Below are 23,652 nucleotides of genomic sequence, written 5' to 3'. Positions count from 1 at the left end.
CGAACAACATCTAGAGTCCGCTAGCCGCACGCCCAGGGTCTACCGCTATTTGCGTATGCATTGAAGCGATGGATGAAATTTCATGTGTGAAATAGTAGGTAGTTCATCATGGAGTCTGCCAGCCAGACGAAGTCTCGGTTTTAGCGCGTTTGTAAAAGGGGCTACCATAGAATAACAAACGACGGGTAGCCACACACGTGGTCTAAGGGGAAGCTGTGAAGTCCAGAACTCGCAAACCCTCAGCGGCGGCGATGCAAAGCGCCTCATGTCCGATTGCACGGATGAGTCATGAAGGACTTCTAGAAGAACTGATGAGATCCCGATTGGCACTACCGCTACCCATTGATGAGACCTTTGCTATCAGAATCCATCACCAGGAGCTCAGGCAGCACGGGGTTTGGGCGCGCCAAAGTACAAAAGGCTAGGCCTAGGACGCTCCCGGGTGACGCTCGGGCATAGACGCTGACTGTACGCAAATGGGGGTACGACGCGGCTATCACGACTGAAGAGCGTCTGGAACAACACGGGCGCTATATATATCAACCGATTGAACTGACTCGCACTACGTACGTGCCTGCACCAGGGTTTCCCCTTTCACAAGGTCCCTATTTGAGGTGACCGCCGTTAGTCGGCTGTGGCATAACACGCAGCCACGCAATCTATTCTAGGGGATCTGGAAGAATCGATTTGGTGTAATACTCAAACTAAGCCGGCCGAAGCCAAAAGTCGCAGCTCTTTCACAATTCGCTTGACCTGAGAACGGATGGGTCCTCATGGCATTGGGTTCTTCTAGTAAACCAAGAGTCCCTTGTCCGTGTCAATTGTGTCAATTACCACTTTCGTGAGGCTTAACTCCTCGTGGTAATTCCAACCAAGCGTTCAAAGCGACGCCTAATAAGCCAATTGCTTGTATGGCAGGTGTGACCCCCAATCGGGGGAGAGATCGTAGCCATCGGGTGTTCTGCGGATGGGCACTCGCGACGAACCCACAGACTTGGGATGAAAGGTCACAATAAGCTTGATAAGTCAAAACGGGAAATTTGCGGTGATAGTAGTGCCCAATGGAAACATCCTGCTTCCAGGAATGATGGTGGGATATGGGGGTTGATGAGGGATTGAACTGAGCGGGGTATCGAAGTGTAAATAGAAAGCTCCAATGTTCATGCAGCCCTGGTAAGGGCGATAACCATACAGTATTGGATTTACAGAGGAGCTCAGGTCGCTTGTTTACAGTTGAGCGGAGAGTGCCGGGGTGACGTTTGGTGTCAAAACTGACAGTGACATTCTGAACTGGGAGTCACTTCCGAGTTCATCACAAACGGCCCGCGCGCCTTTGTTGGCGCCCACAACAGCAACGCGAGCGATGTCAATGATTGTTCATGATCTGGAACAAAAGGAAGCGCAGGCACCAAATTTGTAGTCTAGAGTCTTGATGTTGATGAAGGAGTGAACTCGTACACAAACCTCGGAATTCTCCGTACACCGTTCGCGATGTTCTCGACGACGAAATATCTGTTGTTCCACTATGCATTCTGCGCTGGGGAGGCTCGCAGAGGGTCTTCTGCTATAGTTTTGAAGTAGGACTTTGGAATTGGTGTCCAGATTTGAACAAACAACGTGCTTCGTTGAAGATGGTTGTTTTAGTTCAGTTGTTGTGTTTGGTGTCAGTTCAACCCTTCATCATGAAGCCTCCTGAGACAGCGCCCGCACTATATCTAGGAAGGGAATACTCCCAGTTGAGGTCCTCACTAGATTCCCTTCATCGACACCATCGACAATGCCTTTGGGTCTCCTCACTCAACCTTCCTCTGTTCGCCGTTCTGTCAAGAAGGGTAGCAACAAGGAGAATAGTAAGGCTTCCAACAAAAAACCTGCTTCCGCAGGCACTCGCCGAAGACGGGCACGCCCTACCAGTAGAGCAAAAATCTCCAAGTCCACGGCCGTCGCCGCCGCCGAACATGCTGCTGAACGGGCTGTACGTAGGGGGTCTCATGTCACTATTGTTACCAGCGCTCCCGCGCAGTCGTCCAAGGAGCCAGAGCCTCCGAATACGATCGCGTACAATTTCCCCCGTCAACTTCCTCGATTTGGCATTCCACGTGTCCGTGATGAGGCAATCACTGCTGTAGACCCAAAGCTTCAGGGAATACCCCTCGAGTATCTTCACCACAGCTTAAAAGGGATGGAACCTTTGTACGTGTTCGTAGCGTTGTTTCCTGTTTCATCCACATTGTTCTAAGTAGCTTTGTCACCCATGTCTAGACTCCAACAGGGACTGGCTGCCATTTCTTGCGATCCAACACTCGAGGGACGCCGAGATCTCCCCGATGAATTAACCCTCCTTGTTCGTCCGGACTTCAAGTCCGGTCGCCTGCCAACTCACATATTCGTTGCGATGGATATGGACGGCAAGCGGGGAACAATGTTTCCCTTCCATGATCTTGTTCTTGCTACACATTGCGCCTCACTCCCACCCCTTCCGTATCCCCCGGACTCAACCGCTCCTAAGACTGAGGTTCGCGCTAACAGCTCCGTCACCATAACTCTCCCTGTTGTCCCTATCCGACTTCCCAACCCTAGCTTGTTCAAGCCAATATACGATTACCTTTACACCAAGAATGGTGGTCGCCTGTTAAGTGTGCTGATTCCCCTTCCCCCCTCCGCCATGCCACGTCGTGATAGTGCAGCGTCGTCTGGCACACCGCCTTCCTCAGAGTTTACTACCCTCGTGTCCTCGGCTCTCGCCCACACGTTCACCATCCAAATGCTCGTGGAACAGGCAAGGAGCATCCATGGTCTGTGGAAAAATGTCGTGGCACTTGGAATCACGGATCCTGGGCTGTGGGGTGTAATGGACTTTGCATGGGGTGTGCTTTTGAATGCGATGACATTAGCAAGTGAGGCCACACGGTGATACTTGGCCTAAAAAAAGCACGCGACGCAACTAAAAGGATCCTGCTGTGTGAAACCAACCCATCGCCACGTTTTCGTGATTACCCTTCCCCATTCATCATCATTCGCTACGGATCCTCCTACTTGATGGATCGTATGCAATTGTACCATTAGCTGGCTCTCTCGGACTCTTTCCCCGCGACTCACATCCCCGACGTCAAACCTTCACCGTTGTTGAACGTACTCCTTGTCGACATAATGCTCTCTTTGGCCCCTCCTCTTTTGGACTTCTTGCAATCTTCACACTTATGACATAGCTTGTTTTTTTTTGCATTCGAATTACACAAGATAGTAGAATATGTTGCATCACTCTAATGGCCTATGGCTCTAGTTTATCCCATGTTATTCATGCGTTTTACTTTTACTTGCCATATCCCGTGCGAAAATGAGAACGAACGCTTCTTCATCAAATGATGCCTTGCAGCCCGCCTCATCAGAGCTCAGCAAGACCCGTTCAGGTTCTAATGTGTAGTTATTAATGAGCGTGAAGTCAGATGTTCCGTAAAGCGTCTGACTCATCGTATCAGTCACGTGGGGCTCCGATTAATCAGACTCAGAAACTGAATCCGTTATCTTCGAGTCAATATTTAGTGCCCAACTCTGTTACGCTTGTCCCCCTTACCATTCTTCCCCTTCCTCTCTATCTGCCTCGTGTGCATTTTCTGCTCGATTTTCGCTTGTTTCTCGCTGGAAACTCGACATGATGCACTGTATGTGAAAGCATGCACATCTCTGAGTCATCGGAATGCATTTCTAACCCGCTGTCCCCCCCCCCTCTGTTTCAATAGACGAATATCACGGAAAACTGGGGCAGGGGACCTATGCTACCGTCTTTAAGGTGAAGCGAACGTGATGCAATCACACGCTCTTTATGATATCGAGTGGTCCGCTGAATCCATCATATGCTGGTGCAACGCAATTCTTTACGCGTTTTCTGGGGTTCTCGATGTGTCTTCAGGGTCGCAATCCTGTCACGAACACCTACGTTGCGCTAAAAGAGATCATTATCGACAAAGAGGAGGGAACTCCATCGACCGCGATTCGCGAGATTTCTCTCATGAAAGAGCTTCGCCACCCTAACATTGTCTCTCTGCTTGACGTGATGCACACGGAAAAGAAGCTCACGCTCGTCTTCGAATTTTGCGACATGGACCTCAAGAGGTTCATTGATTCTCATCGAACGCGTCTTCCTACCCACCCATCGGGGAAAGTGGAAAGAACAATGGTGAATCCTGATACGGTCATGAGCTTTATGTATCAGCTCGTCAGGGGCGTTGGATTCTGCCACGAGAATAGGGTGCTTCATCGAGATTTGAAGCCTCAGAATATTCTGGTTAGCGGGTCGACATTGAAGCTTGCAGACTTTGGACTTGCAAGGGCATATGGGGTCCCCGTAAACTCATATTCCAGCGAGGTGTGTCTCGTTTCTGCACCTCCAGAAGTTTCGGAATCTTTAACGTGCCCTAATTCCTCAAGGTCGTGACGCTCTGGTACCGACCGCTTGATGTCCTGATGGGTTCACTTAGCTACGGTCCCCCCATTGATGTTTGGTCCCTTGGCTGCATCTTTGCGGAGATCATTTCGGGCGTCGCTTTATTCCGCGGTCGCGATAATAACAATCAAATGGAAGTCATCATGAAGATCATGGGCACTCCAGATGGAAAAACCCTTGCGAGCATTCTAACGCAATGCGTGAGTATTTAGTACCATTTTCCGTTGGCGGCCAGGGAAGGTTAATATCTCACATAAACAGCCTGAAATCAAACCGAAGCCGTTAACACACTACAATAAAATTCCGCTGCGCAGAGTGCTGCCGATGGCAACTCCTCAAGGTATATATATATATGTGACTGTGGACTGTACCTGGGTTGTCCTGACCACCTCTAATCACTTACCCTAGCTATCGATCTTCTTGAGCGCATGCTCCAATACGACCCTTCCAAGCGAGTCACTTGCGAAGAAGCACTCAGGCACCCATACTTTACGCCTCTTACGTCCAATGCATCACCAGATGTCCATAACCCGGCTCCCGAAAGTAAGGCCCTGCCCCGTTTCTTCCAGCGGATGGTACTAAACTTGCTCGTGTTGTTGCAGCACCTGGTCCTCGCAAGCGGCGTAGCTTCGGGTTTCACCGACGCTGACTTCGCGATTGATCCACTGCCACCTGACACCAATTCGTCAACCCATGCGCAAGATCCTCTTAATAAACGCTGCAAGACATACCCGACTGTATTCCATTCTCTACGATAAAAAACCACTTTCATTCGCTCAAATTTCGAAAGGCGCATTCTATTCTCAAGCTCATTCGACTTCCTGATGCATTCTCACTCTGATCAGATCCTCATTATCGATTCTCACTTTACCCTCCTATCTGCATATATCCCTCGGTTCTCATCCGAAAAATACAAGTATAATTAAGAATCGAACGGAAGGTCCAGAGACCTTCATAGATTCCAACGAACCCTTCTACTTTCACGCAGTAATCCCTCGAATTCACTTGACCATCTGTGTTTTCTTGTCAATGTTTGTGCTGTATCCATGCTTTGTTGTTATCACAATTCGTTACGAGCTTTTTCGTCTCCAGGCTACGTCCTCGGTGATCAGAGTGCTCCGGTGTTTCAGCTCCCCTGCAACTCGCTTGCGATTCTGGAGAAATCGGCAGCTTTGCGTGAGAATAATTGAACAAATTGAATTTCCCCACTTAGTGCAACTTCAGTTTCCTTCTGGGCAACAGCAGCCAAGTTTAGAAACAGCTACGGCTCCTGGTGGGTGAGGCGGTTCCCATTCACACTTGGGTGGACCTTTCCTCCCTTGGGGGGAACCCAATGCGCTCGGCCAAGACTCAGCGTAATATTGGTTTCCCATAATTTCACATCCGGTGATCGGTGTGACTGGTTCCCACTTTTTCCGAGGGTTTAAACAAAAACATCCGTGTCTCTCTTTCTCTCTCTATACCACTCGGGATACCAACTCGTTGCTTTGGACCACACGCACCACACGCACTCCTTTAGACACCTATTAGACTGGTTCCCCACTGGTGGTATTTTGGTATTTAATAAGCTTTTATTGGGCGGCATTAAAAACCGATCGGCCAGGAAACTCCTCCCGCAACACCCCTTGCGCGCGCAATCTTCTATCCTCCTATTTTTTTGTGTTTTCATTTGGGCGGCTCTTCATAGCGTTAGAAATAATATTAAGTCAAAGCACAACCTCTTATACAGCCTTAGAACGTAAGCAAAGTTCCACATCTTTCACTTCTTCTCCCCTCATAATTTGTCTGCGGTGGCACGACTTGCAGTTGTACTGTCACTAGTAACGGCCCCTTCGATAGAACGAGGTTAATTTTGGGTGACACATTGGTCGAAGCAGAAACGAAATCCTACTACTTCGCGCAGGATTGTATGCAAACCCACTACATGATACAGTCGGACGAGAATCCCAACCAAGGCGCTTACCCGCCATTCATATTCCCCTTCTCGTCATCTTCCCTTTTCAACACTTTTCTATCTGCCCCTGATGGGGTCCCACTCCTCGTCATACGTACGTCCGACGCCGAGTCTTCGAGCGCCACGATCGTTGCCCATACCAAGAATCCACATGTTAGGGAGAGCGGCGCCATTGCTGGTAATGTAGTTGCGTCTTTGCGGTGGGACAAATGGGATGAGAGTGTCATGTGGGTTGGGGGAAGGTGTGTCAAGTTCGATGGGGTTGTTGGTTCGCTCGTAGAGGAGCGGAGTGAAAAGTGAGTGGTTGTGCAAAGTGGGAGGGTTGAAGGATACTCATGGAAATCCGTTGGGGTATTTTAACTTGCTTTCCTGTCGATCTAGGTGTCGGACTTACATCGTTCCCACCCCTGTTGGTGAATGGAGATGGTGGCACTCATCACAGCTGGAGGTACGGTACATTTGGCTATTACGGTTGTTCATGAGGCTTGCCATTTACGTTGATGCTATTTTCTATCTATCCCATTCAACGTCTCAAGTTCTTCGATGCATCGAATCAACTTCTCGTAAAGTACATCCCCCAAATCTCAACCTCATTCCCCTATCTCGAAATTCATCCCAAGGCAACCCAATATCTTGATCTTGTTGTGTGCAGCCTCCTCGTAACCTTGCGCGAGATCGAATCGGAACAATGTCGGGGGCGAAGTACTGCCAGACGCTCACTTGATTTGCGCGAATCGAGGAAATCACCTGTTGCACGACGGAGACCATGATCTCTATCATGCCAAACATCGGCCGACTAGCGGGTCGGGTGGTGATGGAGTGTAGAATGCATCTCGGTTGGTTTCGTAACGGAAGTCGGCTGAGTTCGATTCATTGACGCTTGCGCATATCAATATTGATGGTGCCCCCTTTTTTTCTCTGCTCATCACGGACGGAAACTTGGAGTGCGATGGATCAAAACATTATCTGATTTTTCCAGGACCATTTGGAGTACACATCAATTAATGTAGCGCAGTGGTTGCTCAATACTTAAAAGATTAATTTTCCCCCTTTCTGGTGGCCCTGGTACTTCAAGCTATGGATTCAGAGTTTACTTTAGCCGCGATCACGGCGCTTAAGTGAGCGAACTGAAAAAATTGAATTAGCATTGATGAATTGAAAAACTTCCAACGCTGAAGCGAACTTCTGGTTTCCAGTAGCTGATGGAACGCAGCAAAGTGGCGGGACGACACGTGCTGGCGTATCTATATGACGTCCGTGCAAGGTAAACTGAAACCTGGCCATCGTCAGGATGTCGCGTGCAGAAGGCGTTGCTCTAGAGTACTATAGATCGTGGCGGGATGAGAAAGGATGAACTTTCGATTCTCCCCCCTCCCATCCTCAACCACCACTTCCAACTCCAACTCTTTACTTGCACCGCCGTCCCATTTTCTCATCGCGAACGGAATCCTTTTCCTCCCCCATAAATGTAAGCTGGGCACGATTCAGATATCGCCACGTTGTCGACCTTCTGACTTGCCTCCACTTTCCTTGTTAATCATCCTTTTTAGAGCTTATCTCTACCTCCCTCTTGACTCAAAGTATCACTTCAAAGATGATGCGTCTTCAGTATCGAATCGTCTTGATACTCATACTGAACTCATGGGTGTGCTCTGCGATCCCCGACGTGCAAGCACCATTTCGATCCGTCCGTCAGGTACGTGCCAAAGATCGGTTTCGGGTGTGGAGGCCGTCGCTCAACTTTTCCATCATGCTTCATTCGCGTGTTTCAACTCTTTTCGTCTTTTCCTTAGCGCTTTCGTTGGCCTGCTGCCGCTTCCTCTCGTACAACCACTACAACCACAACGTCCCATTCATCATCTAGAGCAGTAACGACTCCTCCTTCGGATAACAAGAAGACGAGGGATTCGGATGGAGGAACGTATGACCCTTCCGGGACGGACGACCATTGGGATGTTCGTCCTTGGTGGAGATGGGATCATGATCCTTACTCGGATGACTGGCCATTTGGGTATTGGTTCGATCACGCGCCGTGGCCTTGGGCGAGTCCACCCTGGCACAGGATTGTAAGGAGGTATCATGGTGTCGGCGGGAAAGAAAGATGGAAGGATCTGGATGTAGCTGGGAAGCAGAGGGGGCGCTGGACGCTTACTCCCAAGTATGTTCCCCCCTCTTCCGAGAGTGTTTGAGAGAGATCAGACTGATGTTTGATGTTTTCGGTTTTGTTGTTGATCTGATTTTTAGACTTGACCTAATCGACGGAGAGGGGAACACGATGGTAGCCACGTTCGAGCTACCTGGTCTAAAAAAGGAGGACGTCCACATCGAGATCGACGACCAGAATAAGCTTATCGTCACAGGGGAGAGTCGCCTATCTGAAGAAACGGATAGGGATGGATATATCTTCCGCGAGAGAAGAGTGGGGAGGTTTAAGAGGGTGTTGGACGTTCCACCGGGGACGGAGGTACGTGAAAAGTTTTTTAGTTCTTCTTGTTTTAAATAAGTGACTAAGGTGAAATTTACGTCAGGTGGATGAGATCGGTGCGCACCTGTCAGATGGCGTCCTGACAGTGACGTTCCCGAAGACGTCCCGCGCAGAACTGCCTCGACGAAAGCGCATTACGATCTCCAGTTGATTAGTCTAGGTATTTGCAGCTTCGAATTTCGTTCCTTAATTTATAAATACAAGGGTTTGTAAGCTTGTATTCAACGTCATCCTTTTGGCTAGCTTCTGATCTTCCGTTCATCCTCGGAGGATTCTCTCGATCGCTTCTCTACTGTAGCCGTTATGATTTTATGCCAGCCTATGATGCATACTGTATGCTACCCATCTGAAACCCTATGAGAACAGCTTTGGTTACAGCTGCAAACTTATCGCGTGTTGCAACGTTGCAGTCGGTTTGCTTAACTCAGAGAGTGTTAAAATCTGACTCTTCGGCTTACGTTGTCTCCCCAATCAGCCTCTTAATTTCTCCGCGAATCTCCTTTTCATTTTCATTTGTGGTTCCTTTTTTTTGTACAGGCGTGTTAATGATTTGTTTTCGTTTCCGAACGTCTCAGCTCAATTCCACAGTGGGAAGAAAATCGCGGTAATTAACATCGTGCAGTCCAAGTTATCTAACATTACCTGCACAGCAGTGTCACTCTCCACCTAGTGAAATTACGTAGTTTGTGCCACTTGTGCTTACGTGTTTGATTCTTCTGTGACATCACGTGTATCATACAATTGAGTTGGTGTGATCAATTCTGCGTGACTCCAACAGCCAATCCGATCAAACGTTCATCTTCCATCTCTAGTGTCTCGCACAATGTCTTCGTGAACAATGTAACGTACACGTTAAATGGTGTAAGGGTCCCTCTCAAGGGCATACCGATGTACTCGATAATCTGTAAAAGCGTAAGCAACATCCATCGTTATCTGATCACTTTCTTGTCTCCATTGTGCATGTTTACCTCGAATGTTCATTGGATGGGAAAGACTGGAATTGTTGACTCTCCCAGCTCTTCTATTTCTGAACTTCGATATCACTCTAATTTCACTAGAGTGCAACTCGGTGGGTATTTCATTTCTTGCACCACACCCATCATGTCTGAGTCTTCCCAAGGATCAGCCCCATATTCCAACTATCTGCCCTTGAACTCTGTTCACCACATTGATGTCGATGTCTAAGTTCATTGTTATAATGACTTTGCCTCTGATTGCTATTTCCACGACACTTGGGAACCCTCCTGTCAGGGCCTGGCCTCGGACTCGGAGGCTCCCTGACCTCAACCCCCATCTATCCTGTCCTCACACTATGCGGGGCATGAGATGAGAAGAAGGGTAAAGGTCTCATCTCCCCGCATGGTTGCTATATAAAGGAATGGGTCACATGCCCACAACTATACAGCTCCTAGAGTTGTGTAGTGTGACCTGGAGGGAACATCCAGGTGGCAGTGCCCAGTAAGCATGGGAACGTTCTGGGTGCCCAGAACTGTGGCTGTGACCCATGGGAACATTCTGGGTGAGCTGCTCGCTCAGAAAGTTCCCATGCTATCCCGTGCGCGCGGATACACAACACAGAAAGGCAACAACAAGGCAACAATGAAGGAATGGAAGGAAGGGATTGGTTGGGGAGTCTGGGGCACCCTAGGGCAGGGTGCTGAACCCTGACACCTCCCTGCCACCCCAATCTGCCTGTATGACCCTCTTTGAACATGTGGTGGGCTATTGCCCATTGTTCGGACAGTCTCAATTCCCCCGTTGTATCCTTGGGATGAAATCGATATAACACTGTCCCTGTTCTGCGACAATGTAACCATAATGCAAGTTTGTTGTGTTCGAACTGCATGACATGCTGTCACCAATACCGCTTCACACCAGGGAGGTTCTTCTTGTCAGGGTTCAGCACCCTGCCTTAGGGTGCCCCAGACTCCCCACCTACTTTACCCCCTTTTATTTCTTTGACTGTTGCCTTGTTGTTGCCTTTGTGTGTTGTGTACACACGCGCGCACGGGATAGCGTGGGAACTTTCTGAGCGAGCAGCTCACCCAGAATGTTCCCATGGGTCACAGCCACAGTTCTGGGCGAGCAACTTGCCCAGAACGTTCCCACGCTTACTGGGCACTGCCACCTGGATGTTCCCTCCGGGTCACACTACACAACTCTAGGAGCTGTATAGTTGTGGGCATGTGACCCATTCCTTTATATAGCAACCATGTGGGGAGATGAGACCTTTACCCTTCTTCTCATCTCATGCCCCGCATAGGCAAGTGTATATATTATCTTTCCTTTTACTATACATCTCATGCCCTGCATAGTATGAGGACAGGTTAGATGGGGGTTGAGGTCAGGGAGCCTCCGAGTCTGAGGCTGGGCCCTGACACTTCTGCATGGGTTTATTCCTAACATGATGACATCTTGTACCATAACTTGCATGTACATAGCATCCCCCTCCCCCCATGTACTATACTTAGGCTTTGTTCGGGTTGAAGAAACTGGTTTCTTCAACCCATTTCTTCCAGTTTCTTTGAGCAGTTTCTTTGACGCTCTCAAAGAAACTGCCCACCCCTGGGGAATTCCACTTAGCTAGTTTCTTCCTGTATTGAAAAATACTATTATTTATAATCATATCATGGCGCTTATGCATAGGTGCATTACAAAGGATCAACGTGAACATGCCAAGCATCAACAACTGCTTATTGGGTTGATCGTATCTCAATGGATTCTTTCAGCAGCTGAAATTTATCACCACCGCTATATTCTCAAATGCCCTTACCATGACTCACCATATTGGGGTGAAGATTGGCTTTGGGATTTGCTGAATGGACACCCAGGTCGGTTCCACAGCCAATTTGGGGTCCATAAGCATGTCTTCCGTCATCTGGTTGCTGAATTTCGGTCCATGGGCATGACAAATTCTAAATATCTTGCCGTTGAAGAGCACACCGCGATATTTCTCTATTCTGTGGTAACTGGACTCTCAATAAGGCTCATTGCAGAGCGGTTCTGTCAGAGACCAGATCAAGATGAAGGAGTGTCTCTGTGGTGGAGGGCTTCGGCCTCAGCGACTTATGCCAGGAGCGCTGTGCCAAGTTACACGTCCGTGCCCTAACTTACTGACTGGCAACAAGAACTAAAGGGGGTCAACTCTAGTCGATTTTATTACTGAGGTGCAACCTATGTACAAGTTGAGTATATATAGTTACAACGAGGGCAGGCCCGTAAATGGCGGGGCTGAGCGGAGCAGAGCTAACGGAGTTAATCATTAGCCGATTGAATATTACCGACAAGTTGGGTTATGGGGTTAGTGGAATGGTAGGTGATAACCCAGAAACGGAAAGGAGGGATAGGCCTGAAGGTGGGCTTGCAGGGCAAGTGAGTGAATTGCCCAGTGGAGGTGTTAGAACGGGGCGGATACAGACGACTCCGGAGTGGAATCGGAGACTTAGTGTGGAGGGACCTTGGCCTCAGCGACTCAAGCGGAGCGCTGTGCCATTGCTGTTTGTCCATTTGGTCCTTAATTTCACAGTAGGTGAGCAGGAAGTCTCTAGGGGGCATTTCAGGTCGATTTTGGACTGAACCAAAACGAGTATGTACAAGCGCCGATATATATATAATGGAGGGGGCAAAAGCACAAGGAAAACAAAGGGTAACCGAATCGGAACGAAGATGTCCGAACGGGAACAAAGGGTAGAAGAAGCGGAGCGGTACCGAAGGTCATAAGGCAGGACCTGTGATACGTCCGAAAGGAGGTAGGGAGGGTGAGGCCCAGAGGGGCAGGAGGATGAGGAGAAGTGGGGATGATGACTAACTGGCTAGAATGGGAAGAAGCAGTAGTCCAAATAGGGATGAGGGGTAAACACGAGAGATACATTACAAGCAGCAAAAGTGCCGAAGGCGATCCGCGAAGCTCGGGGGTTGTGGAGCTTACAGAGGTTATGGAGGCGGGGTTGAAAGTTCGAGGGATATTGGCAATGGTGTTTACGTAGTATGAGGTCACCAATGCAATGGACTAAGACCGAGGTGGAGTCAAAGTCCAAGGTAGGGACTATGATGGAGGCTCGGAGCAAAGGTACGAGCGGTGCCCGAGTACGAAGTACGGGACAGTGGTAGAAGGTCGTAACTTGGCAGGATGGTGGCGGAGGAGTACCAGAGGGAGGAGAGAGGAGAAAGGTAAGGGGGAAGGAGTGGCAGAAAGGAGAGTTGTCAGGTCCGAAGGTGAGTATTGGAGCGGATGGGGGAAGCATAGGAGGGTGACAGGAGGGTGGAGGTGTTGTGAAGGAGGAGCAGAGTAGGAGGGTGGAGAAGTAGTAGGAGGGTGGTGAGAGGGGCGGTGTTCGGTCCGAGGTGAGTATCGGAGTGGACAGAGATAGGGGAGGAGAGGGAAGGAGGAGCAGAGGTGGCGTGGGGGGTAGAAGGAGGTGTGTTGCCAGGACCGGAGGTGAGTATCGGAACGGCAGCGGTAGGGTATGACTCCGGAGGTGAAGGGGGTGGAGGTCCGGAAGTCGGGTCGGGGTCGGGTATGCACGGATATGACAGGAGGCAGGAGTGCGCTAGTGGACATCGGAGCTGTCTGGAAGCCTTCGGGGCTCCATACTTAGGGAGGCATAGGTAATATATTGAAAAGAGGGGGTGGTGACCATCAAGAGAAGCGGAGGTGATTGCGGAATCCAGGAGCTCTGAGGTTAGTGAAGAAGGAACGGAGGTAGTTGTCAGGGTACGGACGGTTATCCGGCCGGCCCGGACCCCTATCCAGATAGGTTGAGTACCCGTAAGTCGATATCTGCGTGCGATTTTCCGTAGTTAGAATGCAGGTTGTATTCAATGCGCTATTTCCGCTATCGCGTCATCCCTTACCTGTTATCGCCCCCTTATCTGCATGATCTATTTCCCTATCTCATGTCGCTTCTCTATCAGCTACCATGTATTCCCAATGTAGCCACGCTCTTATGAGTTGCGGGACTTATGTATATAAGGCCTTATCACCAGCTGGGTTGGCTCCCCAGCTTTTACAACGACTAGTTTCCTGGGGAGATCCTTACGTGCGAACTGACGTGCAGACTCTGACAGTAGTCCGGAGAGTTCGGAGGTAGTGGAAGTCGATGGCCGTGGATGGATATGACAGGTTCCAACATTCATTTGAGACAGTTTCGATGTCAGTCTCTATCAAATCTTGTTTGTGCAGCACGGCTAACAACCCTTCAGTTACTTCAAGAAAGTTCTTTGTGTATTATCGTCTCCTCCCTTCTACCTCAAATATGTATGCCTACCCAAGCCTAATACCCCTACTCCACCCAAAATTTCCGCCAATCCAAAATTTTATCCATTTTTCAAAGATGTCATTGGCGCAATTGATGGTACACACCTTCCCTGCAACCCTTCCACAGAAGAGTGCGAAGCATCCCACAACCACAAAGGGGGTGTCTCCCAGAACTGCCTGGCAGCATGTTCATTTGATCTCCATTTCCAATATGTGCTCAGTGGATGGGAAGGGTCAATTGCCAATATGGCAATGTACTGTGATGCATGCATGACAGATTTGCCTATCCCAAATGGAAAAATGTATCTTGCAGATGCCGGATTTGGTGCATGCAATACACTTCTAGTTCCTTACCGGAAAGAAAGATATCACTTACAAGAGTTTGGGCGGAGTCAACTTCAGTAAGTCAATTTTCGTGGCCCCACTACCCATCTCAGCTGTCCTACAGACCACAAAACCATTGAGAATTGTACAACCTTCGACATGCTCAACTTCGGAATGTTGTGGAGCGCAATTTTGGAATTGTAAAAAAGCGCTTTGCAATCCTCCAGCATGCACCTTCATATCCAATGGCCATTCAGGCTCGAATTCTTCCTGCACTCTGCTGTCTCCACAACTTCATTCGATTTTACGATGCTGATGAAATCCACACTTTTGGAGTGGCCAGTATGGACATTACCTCAGGTGATTTTGGGGAACTTCAACATGGTACTATCACTTGGCAGGAAAGCAGTCGGGCAAGTGGAATTCACGATAGTATAGCTCAAGCAATGTGGATTAGCTACCAACAGCACTTGTCAACTCATTGAAGTCAGTATATATGAATGATGTGAAACAAATACTAGGATTGCCCAATCACTGGAATTTTGGTGCTGCCAGACAGGCTATTTTCTTCCTGACCCAGTTCTTTCACAAGCTATCACGGTTCAGGCTGAGGTAGATGTCTGCTGCATATGGCTCCTCCTGAAGAACATTGAGAAGGATCGTCAATTCTTCATCATCCAACTCATCCTCAATCTCTTGAGCATGAGTAGCAGCTTGAATTTTCCGCTGTGGGGTAGTTGGGATAGTAGAAGATGAGGCAGAGCTGGAAGCAATGAATGCCTTGGTGAAGTCACTCATTGACTCAGCTAGGGCAGTGAAGCCAATTGTGGCATTGGAATGTGGAATTGTATGCTTTCGTTTCGGTAGTGCCTTGAGTTTGACAGCATGTCGAACAAATGAGCTTTTTGATTCAGGATGTGGTGACTGATGAGTTGAAGGGATGGAGGGAAGAGATGAGAGGGAGGGAGATGGCTTGAGAAGATCGGGGTCAATATTGTCCTCAAAGCCAAGATCATGGCGCTTGCGAAGTCGTTCAGGGGAGGGGGTACATGACCAATTCTTGGTTTTGTCAGCATCCTACAGACATATATAAGTCATGACCTTGAAAGGAGTGTCAACATACCTTTGGTTCATCAGCAGTGGGTTCAGTGTCCTTGCTTTCAGGCTCCGGCATCTTGGTTGCATGGAATGCTTGGCATCCAGTTGTGCACTTAGGATTAATCTCTGCCATCTCATCAAAGAGTGGCCACCCTTTTTGATGGAATGGAGCAGCCAGAGGCCACTCCTAGTAATGTGAATATCATTATTAGCAATTAGTCATCGCAAATAAGAGATATGGGCTAGCAGCTACTTATCGCAACAAAATCAATCCATAATTGCTCCTCTTCCGGTCCTAGATCAGCACCATTTTCATTACTCCAGGGGAAGCCTGACTGTTCCGAGAGCTGTTTGACTGCCCAATATATCTGTTTTAACTGCGGAAAAGGTATAGTCAATACTTTGCTGAGATGCCGCAACTAGCAACTCACCTTGCCATATTTGTTCTTGCATGCACTAGGCTTGAAGACTGTCCCACACTGCTCAAGTAGTGCGCTGAGGCACCATTCCAGACCTTGTCCTTGAAGCCAATATTAGAAGTACCACCTGCGCACTTAACTTCAAGAAGATGGTGGATGAGCTCTGCCTCATCATGGGACCTCCAAGTAGCCCACTCAGATGGTGTCTCAGTAGGAGTGGTGGCTGCATGAGTGGGTGCTCCTTTGGGAGGTCGATGTCGTTTGCTGCTGTTGATCGGAGCTTCAGATGTTGTGTTGACATATGTGTCAATGTGTTTCTGCTTTGGGGGCATAATTCACAAGTCTCAATGTCGCTGCATTCCATTGTAAAATTTATAAAAGGATCTATGATGAAGAAACTGTGTACCGAACAGTCATCAGTTTCTTCTCGTTTCTTGCCGAAACTGAAAGAATCAGGAAGAAAAAGCGAGAAAGAAACACGCAAATGATGGATTAAGAAACTGGAAGAAACAGGTCGAAGAAACCAGTTTCTTCAACCCGAACAAAGCCTTAATTTTGTTGTACATAACTTCCGATGCTGATTCCTCTGATGTACCATTTCTTCACTGTACATATCATTCAATGCACTTTCTGCATTATCCTTCATTCTTCCATGAATGCTGTGCAGGTCATTGCAATGCGAAGCATGCTGTAAGGGGGCAAGGGATCTACCACCCTAACGAGAAAGAGAGGGGGCCACAGAGTTGGTAGTGCTCAGGGGAGGTTCAGATGAAGAGGAGGGGGGGGAAATGGTCCGGGTGCAATGTGATAAAAATGATAAACTTGTAAATCTCACTGATAATCAAACTGATGGGGAACTCTGCCCCTGCACTATATCTTGAGCCTATTTGGCTTCGTATTCGCCGCTCTGGGCACTGGTAATGTCTGCTAGAACTTCATGTCTGTTGGGGAGCACCTCTCTCTGTTGGGGGAGTCCTCTTTTGTAAATACAGGAAAGAGGGTAACTATAAATATGAAAGAAATACGTGGAAATCCGAATGATCCGACGGGTTTATGACGACAACAGATCCACAAGGAACACTTAAGAAAAAAGCAATATCAAAGCAATATTAACGTTGTTAAGGAAATAAAGAAACATGGCGATCGAAACAATCGCTGAACCAAATGCGTCACTCGTAACATCGTTCGACTCGTGTTGACAAGGGCTTTCCAACGATACCAAATTCGTCCGGATCGGTGGAGAATTGATGGAGATATGGAGGAAGCGGTGGAATATGCGGGTGACAGTTGCCCAATTTGGAAACTGATGGTTGTGTGTGGTCAGGAATGGCTTGAAAAAATCGAAGAAAATATGGGAAACGTGGAAGGGGTATCTGGAACAGTGGTAGATGTGTTTCGGAAGTGGGGTTCTTGACATGGGTGGTAGAATCGCGATAATCGGCTCATTTGTGTGGTACTGGCTGTGCCCACCTACAATGCCCTCTAGTATAAATAATCATTTCTGTCTGACCAATGGCTCCTGATTGGCTCCTTCCCACTGCTTATCCTACCATGCTGACTATGGATCGGCCTTTGCCCTGTTGTAACTTCTGCCATCCGCTGTCTCAACCTCAGTCTGAACCAGTTCTCAGTTGTCTTAGGCAAGGGTTCTTAACTGGTGTGGTCTTCAGTGGTTCATCCTTTGTGCTCATTCATGTCTAACCACACTGAAGCGGTCCGTTCATGAAAATGGCATGCTCTTGAATCATCGAGCACTGCGGATTTACGTTGCCAGTGGGATCACCTCTCCAAGCAATGAAGACGTGTGAGTGGTAACCCATAGGGGTGCCACGGTCCGGTTCAGTTTGGTCTTTGGGTGATTTTTCGAGGACCAGAACCGGGACCATCCCAAATTTTGCTGTCCTGTCGAACCAGGACCAAACTGTAGGCGAACCAAACCGAACCACAGTTACAGTCCTGGGACCGTTCAGTTCGGTCCTGAGACCATCCCGGAAATCTTATTATGAAGAGAGTGTGTATGATAGTATGTATAGTGGGAACTGGTACTATCAACTGAGCATCAAAACTCAAGATCTATTCCTTCTCTCTCTGCATGATCCAAGATAAGATTTGCCTCAAATTCCCGCCACTCTTGAACCTTCGCTTCCTCTGAAGCCTTCCTCTCCTTGTCTTCCTTAAGGCGATTCCATTGTATGTTGGCTTTGGCGATCTGGATAGCACCGAGATGCAGAGGGGTGAGACGACTCCAGGTGTCGCTGTCAGTGTGTTTTGTGGCAGAGAATGCCCTTTCACATGGGACAGAAGATGCGGGGACCGAGAGTATGTCTTGGGCAATGGACCTGAGGACTGGATATGCGGAGCCTTCTTTCTGGGAATCAGTATAGGTTAGTTCAGCAAACAATACCATTGGAACTAACAATACTTACCATCCAGAAGTTGAGGATGTCAGTGCCAGGTAATTCAAGTGGATCACTAAGATAGCATGTGAGCTCTGCACCAGGATTGTCGCTAACTATTTCTTGAGCTCGTCAAGCTTGACTGGCTGCAAGATGGCAAGAAAGACCATAGGGTATTTCATCAGTCAAGGGAGTGGTTGCTATAGATACAACGTCGCCTCCAATCGTCCTGGTTCCATTTGAGGCAGTGGACCGAGTCATGTAGGTAGAATGATATTCAATAAACTTGTAGTCATCAGTGACAGTGAAGCTCTGAATGTTCGGAGTAACATACAACATTCTGGACACTTTGCATCGCAGTCCATTTGTATTGCAGTGCAAAATAATGGTTGATATAGGAATCTTTTGTTGTTGGATCAAGAACTAGATAGAGTGTAGGCAATAAGTAGATGTTTTGATTTATGCAAGATGTTTCATACCTGTGCTGAGAATGGCAAGAGGTGACACATCCGTTTCATCATAATATTTCCCCATAATAGCAATGCCAGCATCGAGTGCATCATAGATGTAGGTGTCATATCCATCCACAGCCATCACCCTCGACCACCTCCGCTCCTCCGCCACTAACCTCGGAGCTCCTGGTTTCCACAATCACCTCCGACCCCCCTGATGGTCACCACCTCTCCAATTCAATATATTACCTATGCCTCCCTAAGTACGGAGCCCCGAAGCTCTCCAGACAGCCTCGACGTCCGCTAGCGCATTCCCGCCTCTGCTGGGCAATTCACTTGCTTGCCCTGCAAGTCTACCTTTGGGCCTATCCCTCCTTTCTGTCATATCCGTGCATACCTGACCCCGATCTGACTTCCGGACCTCCACCCTCTTCACCTCCGGAGTCATAACCTACCGCTGCCGTTCCGATACTCACCTTCGGTCTTGGCAACACACCCCTCCTCTTACCTCTCCGACCCTTTCTCCGTCCGTTCCGATACTCATCTCGGACCGAACATCGCCCCACTCGCCGCCTGTAATGTATTTCTCGCATTTTCCCTGCATCCCTATTTGGACTACTGCTTCTTTCTATTCTAGCCAGTTAGTCATCATCCCCACTTCCCCTCATCCTCCTGCCCCTCTGGCCTCGCCCTCTCTACCTCCTTTCGGACGTATCACAGGTCTTGCCCTATGACCTTCGGTACCGCTCCGCCCCCTCTACCCTTTGTTCCCGTTTGGACGTCTTCGTTCCGATTCGGTCACCCTTTGTTCTCTTTGTGCTTTTGCCCCTTCCATTATATATATCAGCGCTTGTACATACTCGTTTTGGTTTTAGTCCGAAATCGACCTGAAATGCCCCCAAGAGACTTCCTGCTCACCTACTGTGAAATTAAGGACCAAATGGACAAACAGCAATGGCACAGCGCTCCGCTTGAGTCGCTGAGGCCAAGGTCCCTCCACGCTAAGTCTCCGATTCCACTCCGGAGTCGTCTGTTTCCGCCCGTTCTAACACTTTCCACTTGTGGGTCATAACCCGTCATTCTGTTAAACCCACAACCCGACTTGTCGGTAATATTCAGTCGGCTAACATTAGCTCCACTCCGCTTGGTCCTGCTATTCATGGGCTCACCCTTGCTGTAACTATATATACTTAACTTGTACATAGGTTACACTTCAGTGATAAAATCGACTAGAGTTGATCCCCCTTTAATTCTCATTGCCAGTAAGTAAATTAGGGCACAGACATGTAACTTGGCACAGCGCTCCTGGTCTGAGTCGCTGAGGCCAAAGCCCTCCGCCATGGAGACATCTCCTTCATCTCAATCCAGTCTCTAACAGTAGGTATATTTCGGGTTTTTTTGCATCCCCTCCCAAGTTGTAATCAGCCCCTCATAGACTGAGAGTAAGTATGGAGCACTTGAAGCCTTCGAAGTCCCAGAGAATGATTGTTGGGTATGACCCACAACCTATACACAAGAGTTGCTATGTGTGTTTAGCAGAGAAAAGTGGTGGGAGCATACCTTGAGCGCATCTCTGATTATTTCCATCATATTCCAATCATTATCGCTGAACACCCATGCACTGTATTTAGGTGTACGACCCTTTGCCTTTGGTACAGAGTCTTTGCGGTCAGCATGTTCAATGAAATGCATAATAGCCTATCATCAGAAAAGTGAGGTTATGAGAGAATAACTCAATAACTTAAGGTAACGTCGCACTGGCCACAATTCAATAAATCGGTTCAAAAGGATCAACCATGATCCCCAGCGTGTGTTCCCATACATCATGAGTTCCAGTGGTTTAATGGATACCTTGGCACAACATTCTCTCAAATAAAGTTTTGCGCCAGGTGACTTTCGGATCTGTTGCAATTGTATGTCAGATTGGGATATTGTCACAGTAGAATCATACTCACACGAACAATTAGGGCCCGGATGCGGGACAACAATGGCCCAATCAAAGTGCCCCCATCCATAGGAATCTCAAGTCCGCTTGTGGCCAGCTCAATCTCATCGTCATCACCAGTATTGCCACCGAGAGTTTCTACAAAACCATCAGTATTGCCAGTGAGAGCACGAATAAATGCTTGTTGTGCTAAGTTGACAATATGGGCCATGCATCTAGATGATGCACTAACTATGTAAGCTGAGAGTTCAGCATGACAAACATGACAAACCTAACATGGTAACAGCTTGCATCCCATCATGTGTTGTGTTCCTCACTGAGAATCTCACTCATGACATGCATTGCTGCATCATTTGTTGATGCATTGTTGGTGAAGAAATTGCACGTTGCCTTCCCGGACTTACTCCATGATATCCAAATGATATAAACCAGGTGACTGGACAAATGACATAAAATGGACAAGCCTGGTATCGAACCCAGGACCTCTAGCATGCATCCATATACTACTCGCCCATTATGCCAGGGAGGTTACTCCATCCCATATTCCAACAGTCAGATGTAATGTACCCAATCTATGAGGTAATTACGTTGAATGATTAGTATCAAACTTGGATGAGTAGAGAATTAGTTGAACACTTGCCTTCATTGTTGGTACCATTTTAGTGATCTCTGCCAACAATTTATTTGCGATATTTTCGCCCATGTGAGGTCCATCAAGCTCGCAGAAGGACATTAGCTCAGAGTGGACATTCCATTCGGTGTCCAAGAAGTGACATGTTGTCATATCCATACAATCCCGACCTCCGCTCCGGGCTCCTGGAACTCCGAACTCCGACTTCCGGAGCCCTACTTCCCTTCCGTCACCTTCTCCTTGCCGACTCCCAAGAGGTTATCCCACCTCCGGCTCGGACACCACCTTCGGTCCGACTCCAGAACATTCCGGGTCCGACCCCAACCTCGACACCTTCCAGATGAGTACGCAAAACCTATGCTCCCGACTCCGGACCTCCGCTCCGGTATCCCGTTCACGTCTCGTCTCCGGAACCTCCGGTCTTAGCTCCGACCTCGGACTTTGACCCCACCTCCGCTTATACCCATTGTATTGGTTAGCCCATTCCATTTAATTACCTTTGCCAATATTCCGGAGTTTAACCTCCGAGTTCGGACTTTCCGGACTTACTCCGGACCTTGCAACTATTGCATTGTCCATTTCAATTCCGCTATTCTCCCTCATTCCTATTTGGGCTGCTGCTTCCTTTCTATTCAGTCAGCTAGCCATTCCCGACTCCCATCCTCCTTCCTTCCTTCTTGGGCCTTGGCCCTTCATTCCTCCCTTGGGAAACACCATTGAGTCAAACACTTGACCCTCGGTGTTGTTCCTCTTTCCATCTCCCTTTGTCTCCTTTTGTCCTACCCTTGTTCCTTTTGATTCCGGACCCCTCCTTATATACAATGTACCTAGTAACTTGTAACCTCAGTCCGAAATCGACATGAATTCCCCCAAGAGACTTTCCCTCTGCTAGATCCGAAATTAGGGACCCCTAGGACAACCAGCAATGGCACAGCGCTCCGCCTGAGTCGCTGAGGCCAAGGTCCTTCCATGCTAAGTCTCCGATTCCATTCCGGAGTCGTCCGAATCCGCAAGTTCTAACACATGTTGTACCAAGAAAACCCCTCATAGTTGCAGAGGTCCACACATTGAAGGTGAAGTGAACAAGGCCAGGTGCTTCCTATAATCATATAGTAAATATCTATGAGTGACTCCCATGCGGTGATGACATACCTGAAGTTTACTCTTCAAGTTTTTTGTGACAGTTTCTGCATGTGCAAGAACAAGTTGCGTCATTTTTGTTCTGTGAGGAAGGTCCTTGTCCTTGTAGTGTGATGTAGTGCTGAGGCCCCCATGTGCCTGGAACTTCATTAGCCCACAAAATGATGCTGAGTCAACCAAATCAAAGCCCTGTTCGTAGTTGATGTCAGTTGCCATATAGCCAAAAAGCACACTTGCCAGATCATGCTCGATGATTAGGTCCTCAACCCAACGCAGCAAGCCTTCCACAGACCATGGTTCCTCATCATCAGCTGGGTGATAGAAATGTGTGATTCTTTGTTGGCTTTTCCTGTGATACATGAGAGATTAGTGCCAAAATGAATTGGAATTCAAACACTCACTCGCTTGCAATGAGAGCTTGCTTTTGCTCCAATCTTACAGCATTGGGAATTGCTCTATTGTCAGGTGGGATCCCAAGGGAGTTGCACTGCTTCAGATAGAGCTCCCAGTGCTCTCCCCCACTACAGGAAATGTGCCTGCAAAGTGTGCTGGAGCCGGAACCAACAGAAAAGTGTGGTGTCAACTGTTTTGATCGTCTCCCTTTGTCATAAGCCGATCTTTTGTGTGTAAGTGATCATTTATTAGTGGATTGATAGATATTGAGACTTACTGGCATACTTGACATACCCGATAGCTCTCTTGCCCATCCTGGATGACCTCAGTAAACACAGTTTCGAGGTCTTGCAGCCGCTGTGCTTTCTGAGATAACTTAATGGCTTCGGCAGCACATGCATCTCCATGGGCAAACTCCTCTGGATCTTCATTGGCCCCAGGTGCAATCTCATCATCACTGTCCCGATCCACCTCATTTTCAGACCCAGACATGGGTGCCGGAATCTTTGCTGCATCGTCAGTTCGAGCTCGTTTTTTCCTCCTGTGGCCATGCTTGTTGCGCTTCTTCAAAATGACTTGTTCTTTGGCTACTTCTCCATCTGATACTGAGGATTCCCTGGATGTTTCAGTAGGAAGAAGCTTGGTTGCCCTTTTATTTTTGTTCCTTGCAGTGAGTTTTTGCTGTTCCAAAGCCTCAATTGGATTTTCACACAT

At 48.2% G+C, this 23,652-nt stretch overlaps 8 protein-coding genes across 8 annotated transcripts; 5 read left to right on the top strand and 3 right to left on the bottom strand.

Annotated features, from left to right (window-relative positions):
* Positions 1-2,068: 2,068 nt before the first annotated feature.
* Positions 2,069-2,893, top strand: EI90DRAFT_2882787 (uncharacterized protein; the record flags this gene model as incomplete). Its single annotated transcript, XM_039053933.1, has 2 exons — positions 2,069-2,193; positions 2,263-2,893. Coding segments are annotated over 2 exons (756 nt in total), but the record flags the coding sequence as incomplete, so codon positions are not given.
* Positions 2,894-3,506: 613 nt separating this feature from the next.
* On the top strand, positions 3,507-5,536 carry EI90DRAFT_3028124 (kinase-like domain-containing protein). The gene is made up of 7 exons (XM_039058040.1): positions 3,507-3,662; positions 3,741-3,790; positions 3,911-4,366; positions 4,429-4,644; positions 4,706-4,784; positions 4,853-4,987; positions 5,047-5,536. Exons 1-7 carry the CDS (start codon positions 3,653-3,655, stop codon positions 5,091-5,093), a joined length of 993 nt encoding a protein of 330 aa, XP_038923941.1. The 5' UTR covers positions 3,507-3,652; the 3' UTR covers positions 5,094-5,536.
* Positions 5,537-6,368: 832 nt separating this feature from the next.
* EI90DRAFT_3010871 (uncharacterized protein) lies at positions 6,369-7,122 on the top strand (the record flags this gene model as incomplete). The annotated part of the gene is made up of 3 exons (XM_039056415.1): positions 6,369-6,694; positions 6,780-6,846; positions 7,051-7,122. The coding sequence occupies 3 exons, from the start codon at positions 6,369-6,371 to the stop codon at positions 7,120-7,122; spliced, it is 465 nt and encodes a 154-aa protein (XP_038923940.1).
* A 688-nt stretch (positions 7,123-7,810) lies between these two features.
* EI90DRAFT_3028120 (uncharacterized protein) lies at positions 7,811-8,704 on the top strand. The gene has a single exon (XM_039058039.1). It carries the CDS (start codon positions 7,993-7,995, stop codon positions 8,260-8,262), a length of 270 nt encoding a protein of 89 aa, XP_038923939.1. The 5' UTR covers positions 7,811-7,992; the 3' UTR covers positions 8,263-8,704.
* On the top strand, positions 8,602-9,034 carry EI90DRAFT_2901512 (HSP20-like chaperone; the record flags this gene model as incomplete). Its single annotated transcript, XM_039054067.1, has 2 exons — positions 8,602-8,862; positions 8,927-9,034. The coding sequence occupies 2 exons, from the start codon at positions 8,602-8,604 to the stop codon at positions 9,032-9,034; spliced, it is 369 nt and encodes a 122-aa protein (XP_038923938.1).
* A 6,770-nt stretch (positions 9,035-15,804) lies between these two features.
* Positions 15,805-16,313, bottom strand: EI90DRAFT_3010869 (uncharacterized protein; the record flags this gene model as incomplete). The annotated part of the gene is made up of 3 exons (XM_039056414.1): positions 15,805-15,939; positions 15,994-16,082; positions 16,106-16,313. 3 exons carry the CDS (start codon positions 16,311-16,313, stop codon positions 15,805-15,807), a joined length of 432 nt encoding a protein of 143 aa, XP_038923937.1.
* Positions 16,314-20,258: 3,945 nt separating this feature from the next.
* EI90DRAFT_3010868 (uncharacterized protein) lies at positions 20,259-21,116 on the bottom strand (the record flags this gene model as incomplete). Its single annotated transcript, XM_039056413.1, has 6 exons — positions 20,259-20,335; positions 20,390-20,402; positions 20,444-20,527; positions 20,588-20,731; positions 20,785-20,912; positions 21,092-21,116. The coding sequence occupies 6 exons, from the start codon at positions 21,114-21,116 to the stop codon at positions 20,259-20,261; spliced, it is 471 nt and encodes a 156-aa protein (XP_038923936.1).
* Positions 21,117-23,211: 2,095 nt separating this feature from the next.
* Positions 23,212-23,652, bottom strand: EI90DRAFT_3010867 (uncharacterized protein; the record flags this gene model as incomplete). Its single annotated transcript, XM_039056412.1, has 1 exon — positions 23,212-23,652. One exon carries the CDS (start codon positions 23,650-23,652, stop codon positions 23,212-23,214), a length of 441 nt encoding a protein of 146 aa, XP_038923935.1.

Source organism: Cantharellus anzutake, assembly GCF_015039405.1.
Source record: "Cantharellus anzutake strain C23 chromosome Unknown EI90scaffold_1, whole genome shotgun sequence".
NCBI lineage: Eukaryota > Fungi > Basidiomycota > Agaricomycetes > Cantharellales > Hydnaceae > Cantharellus > Cantharellus anzutake.
The sequence above is the reverse complement of the archived record's forward strand: the minus strand, read 5'-3'. Positions and strand labels throughout refer to the sequence as shown.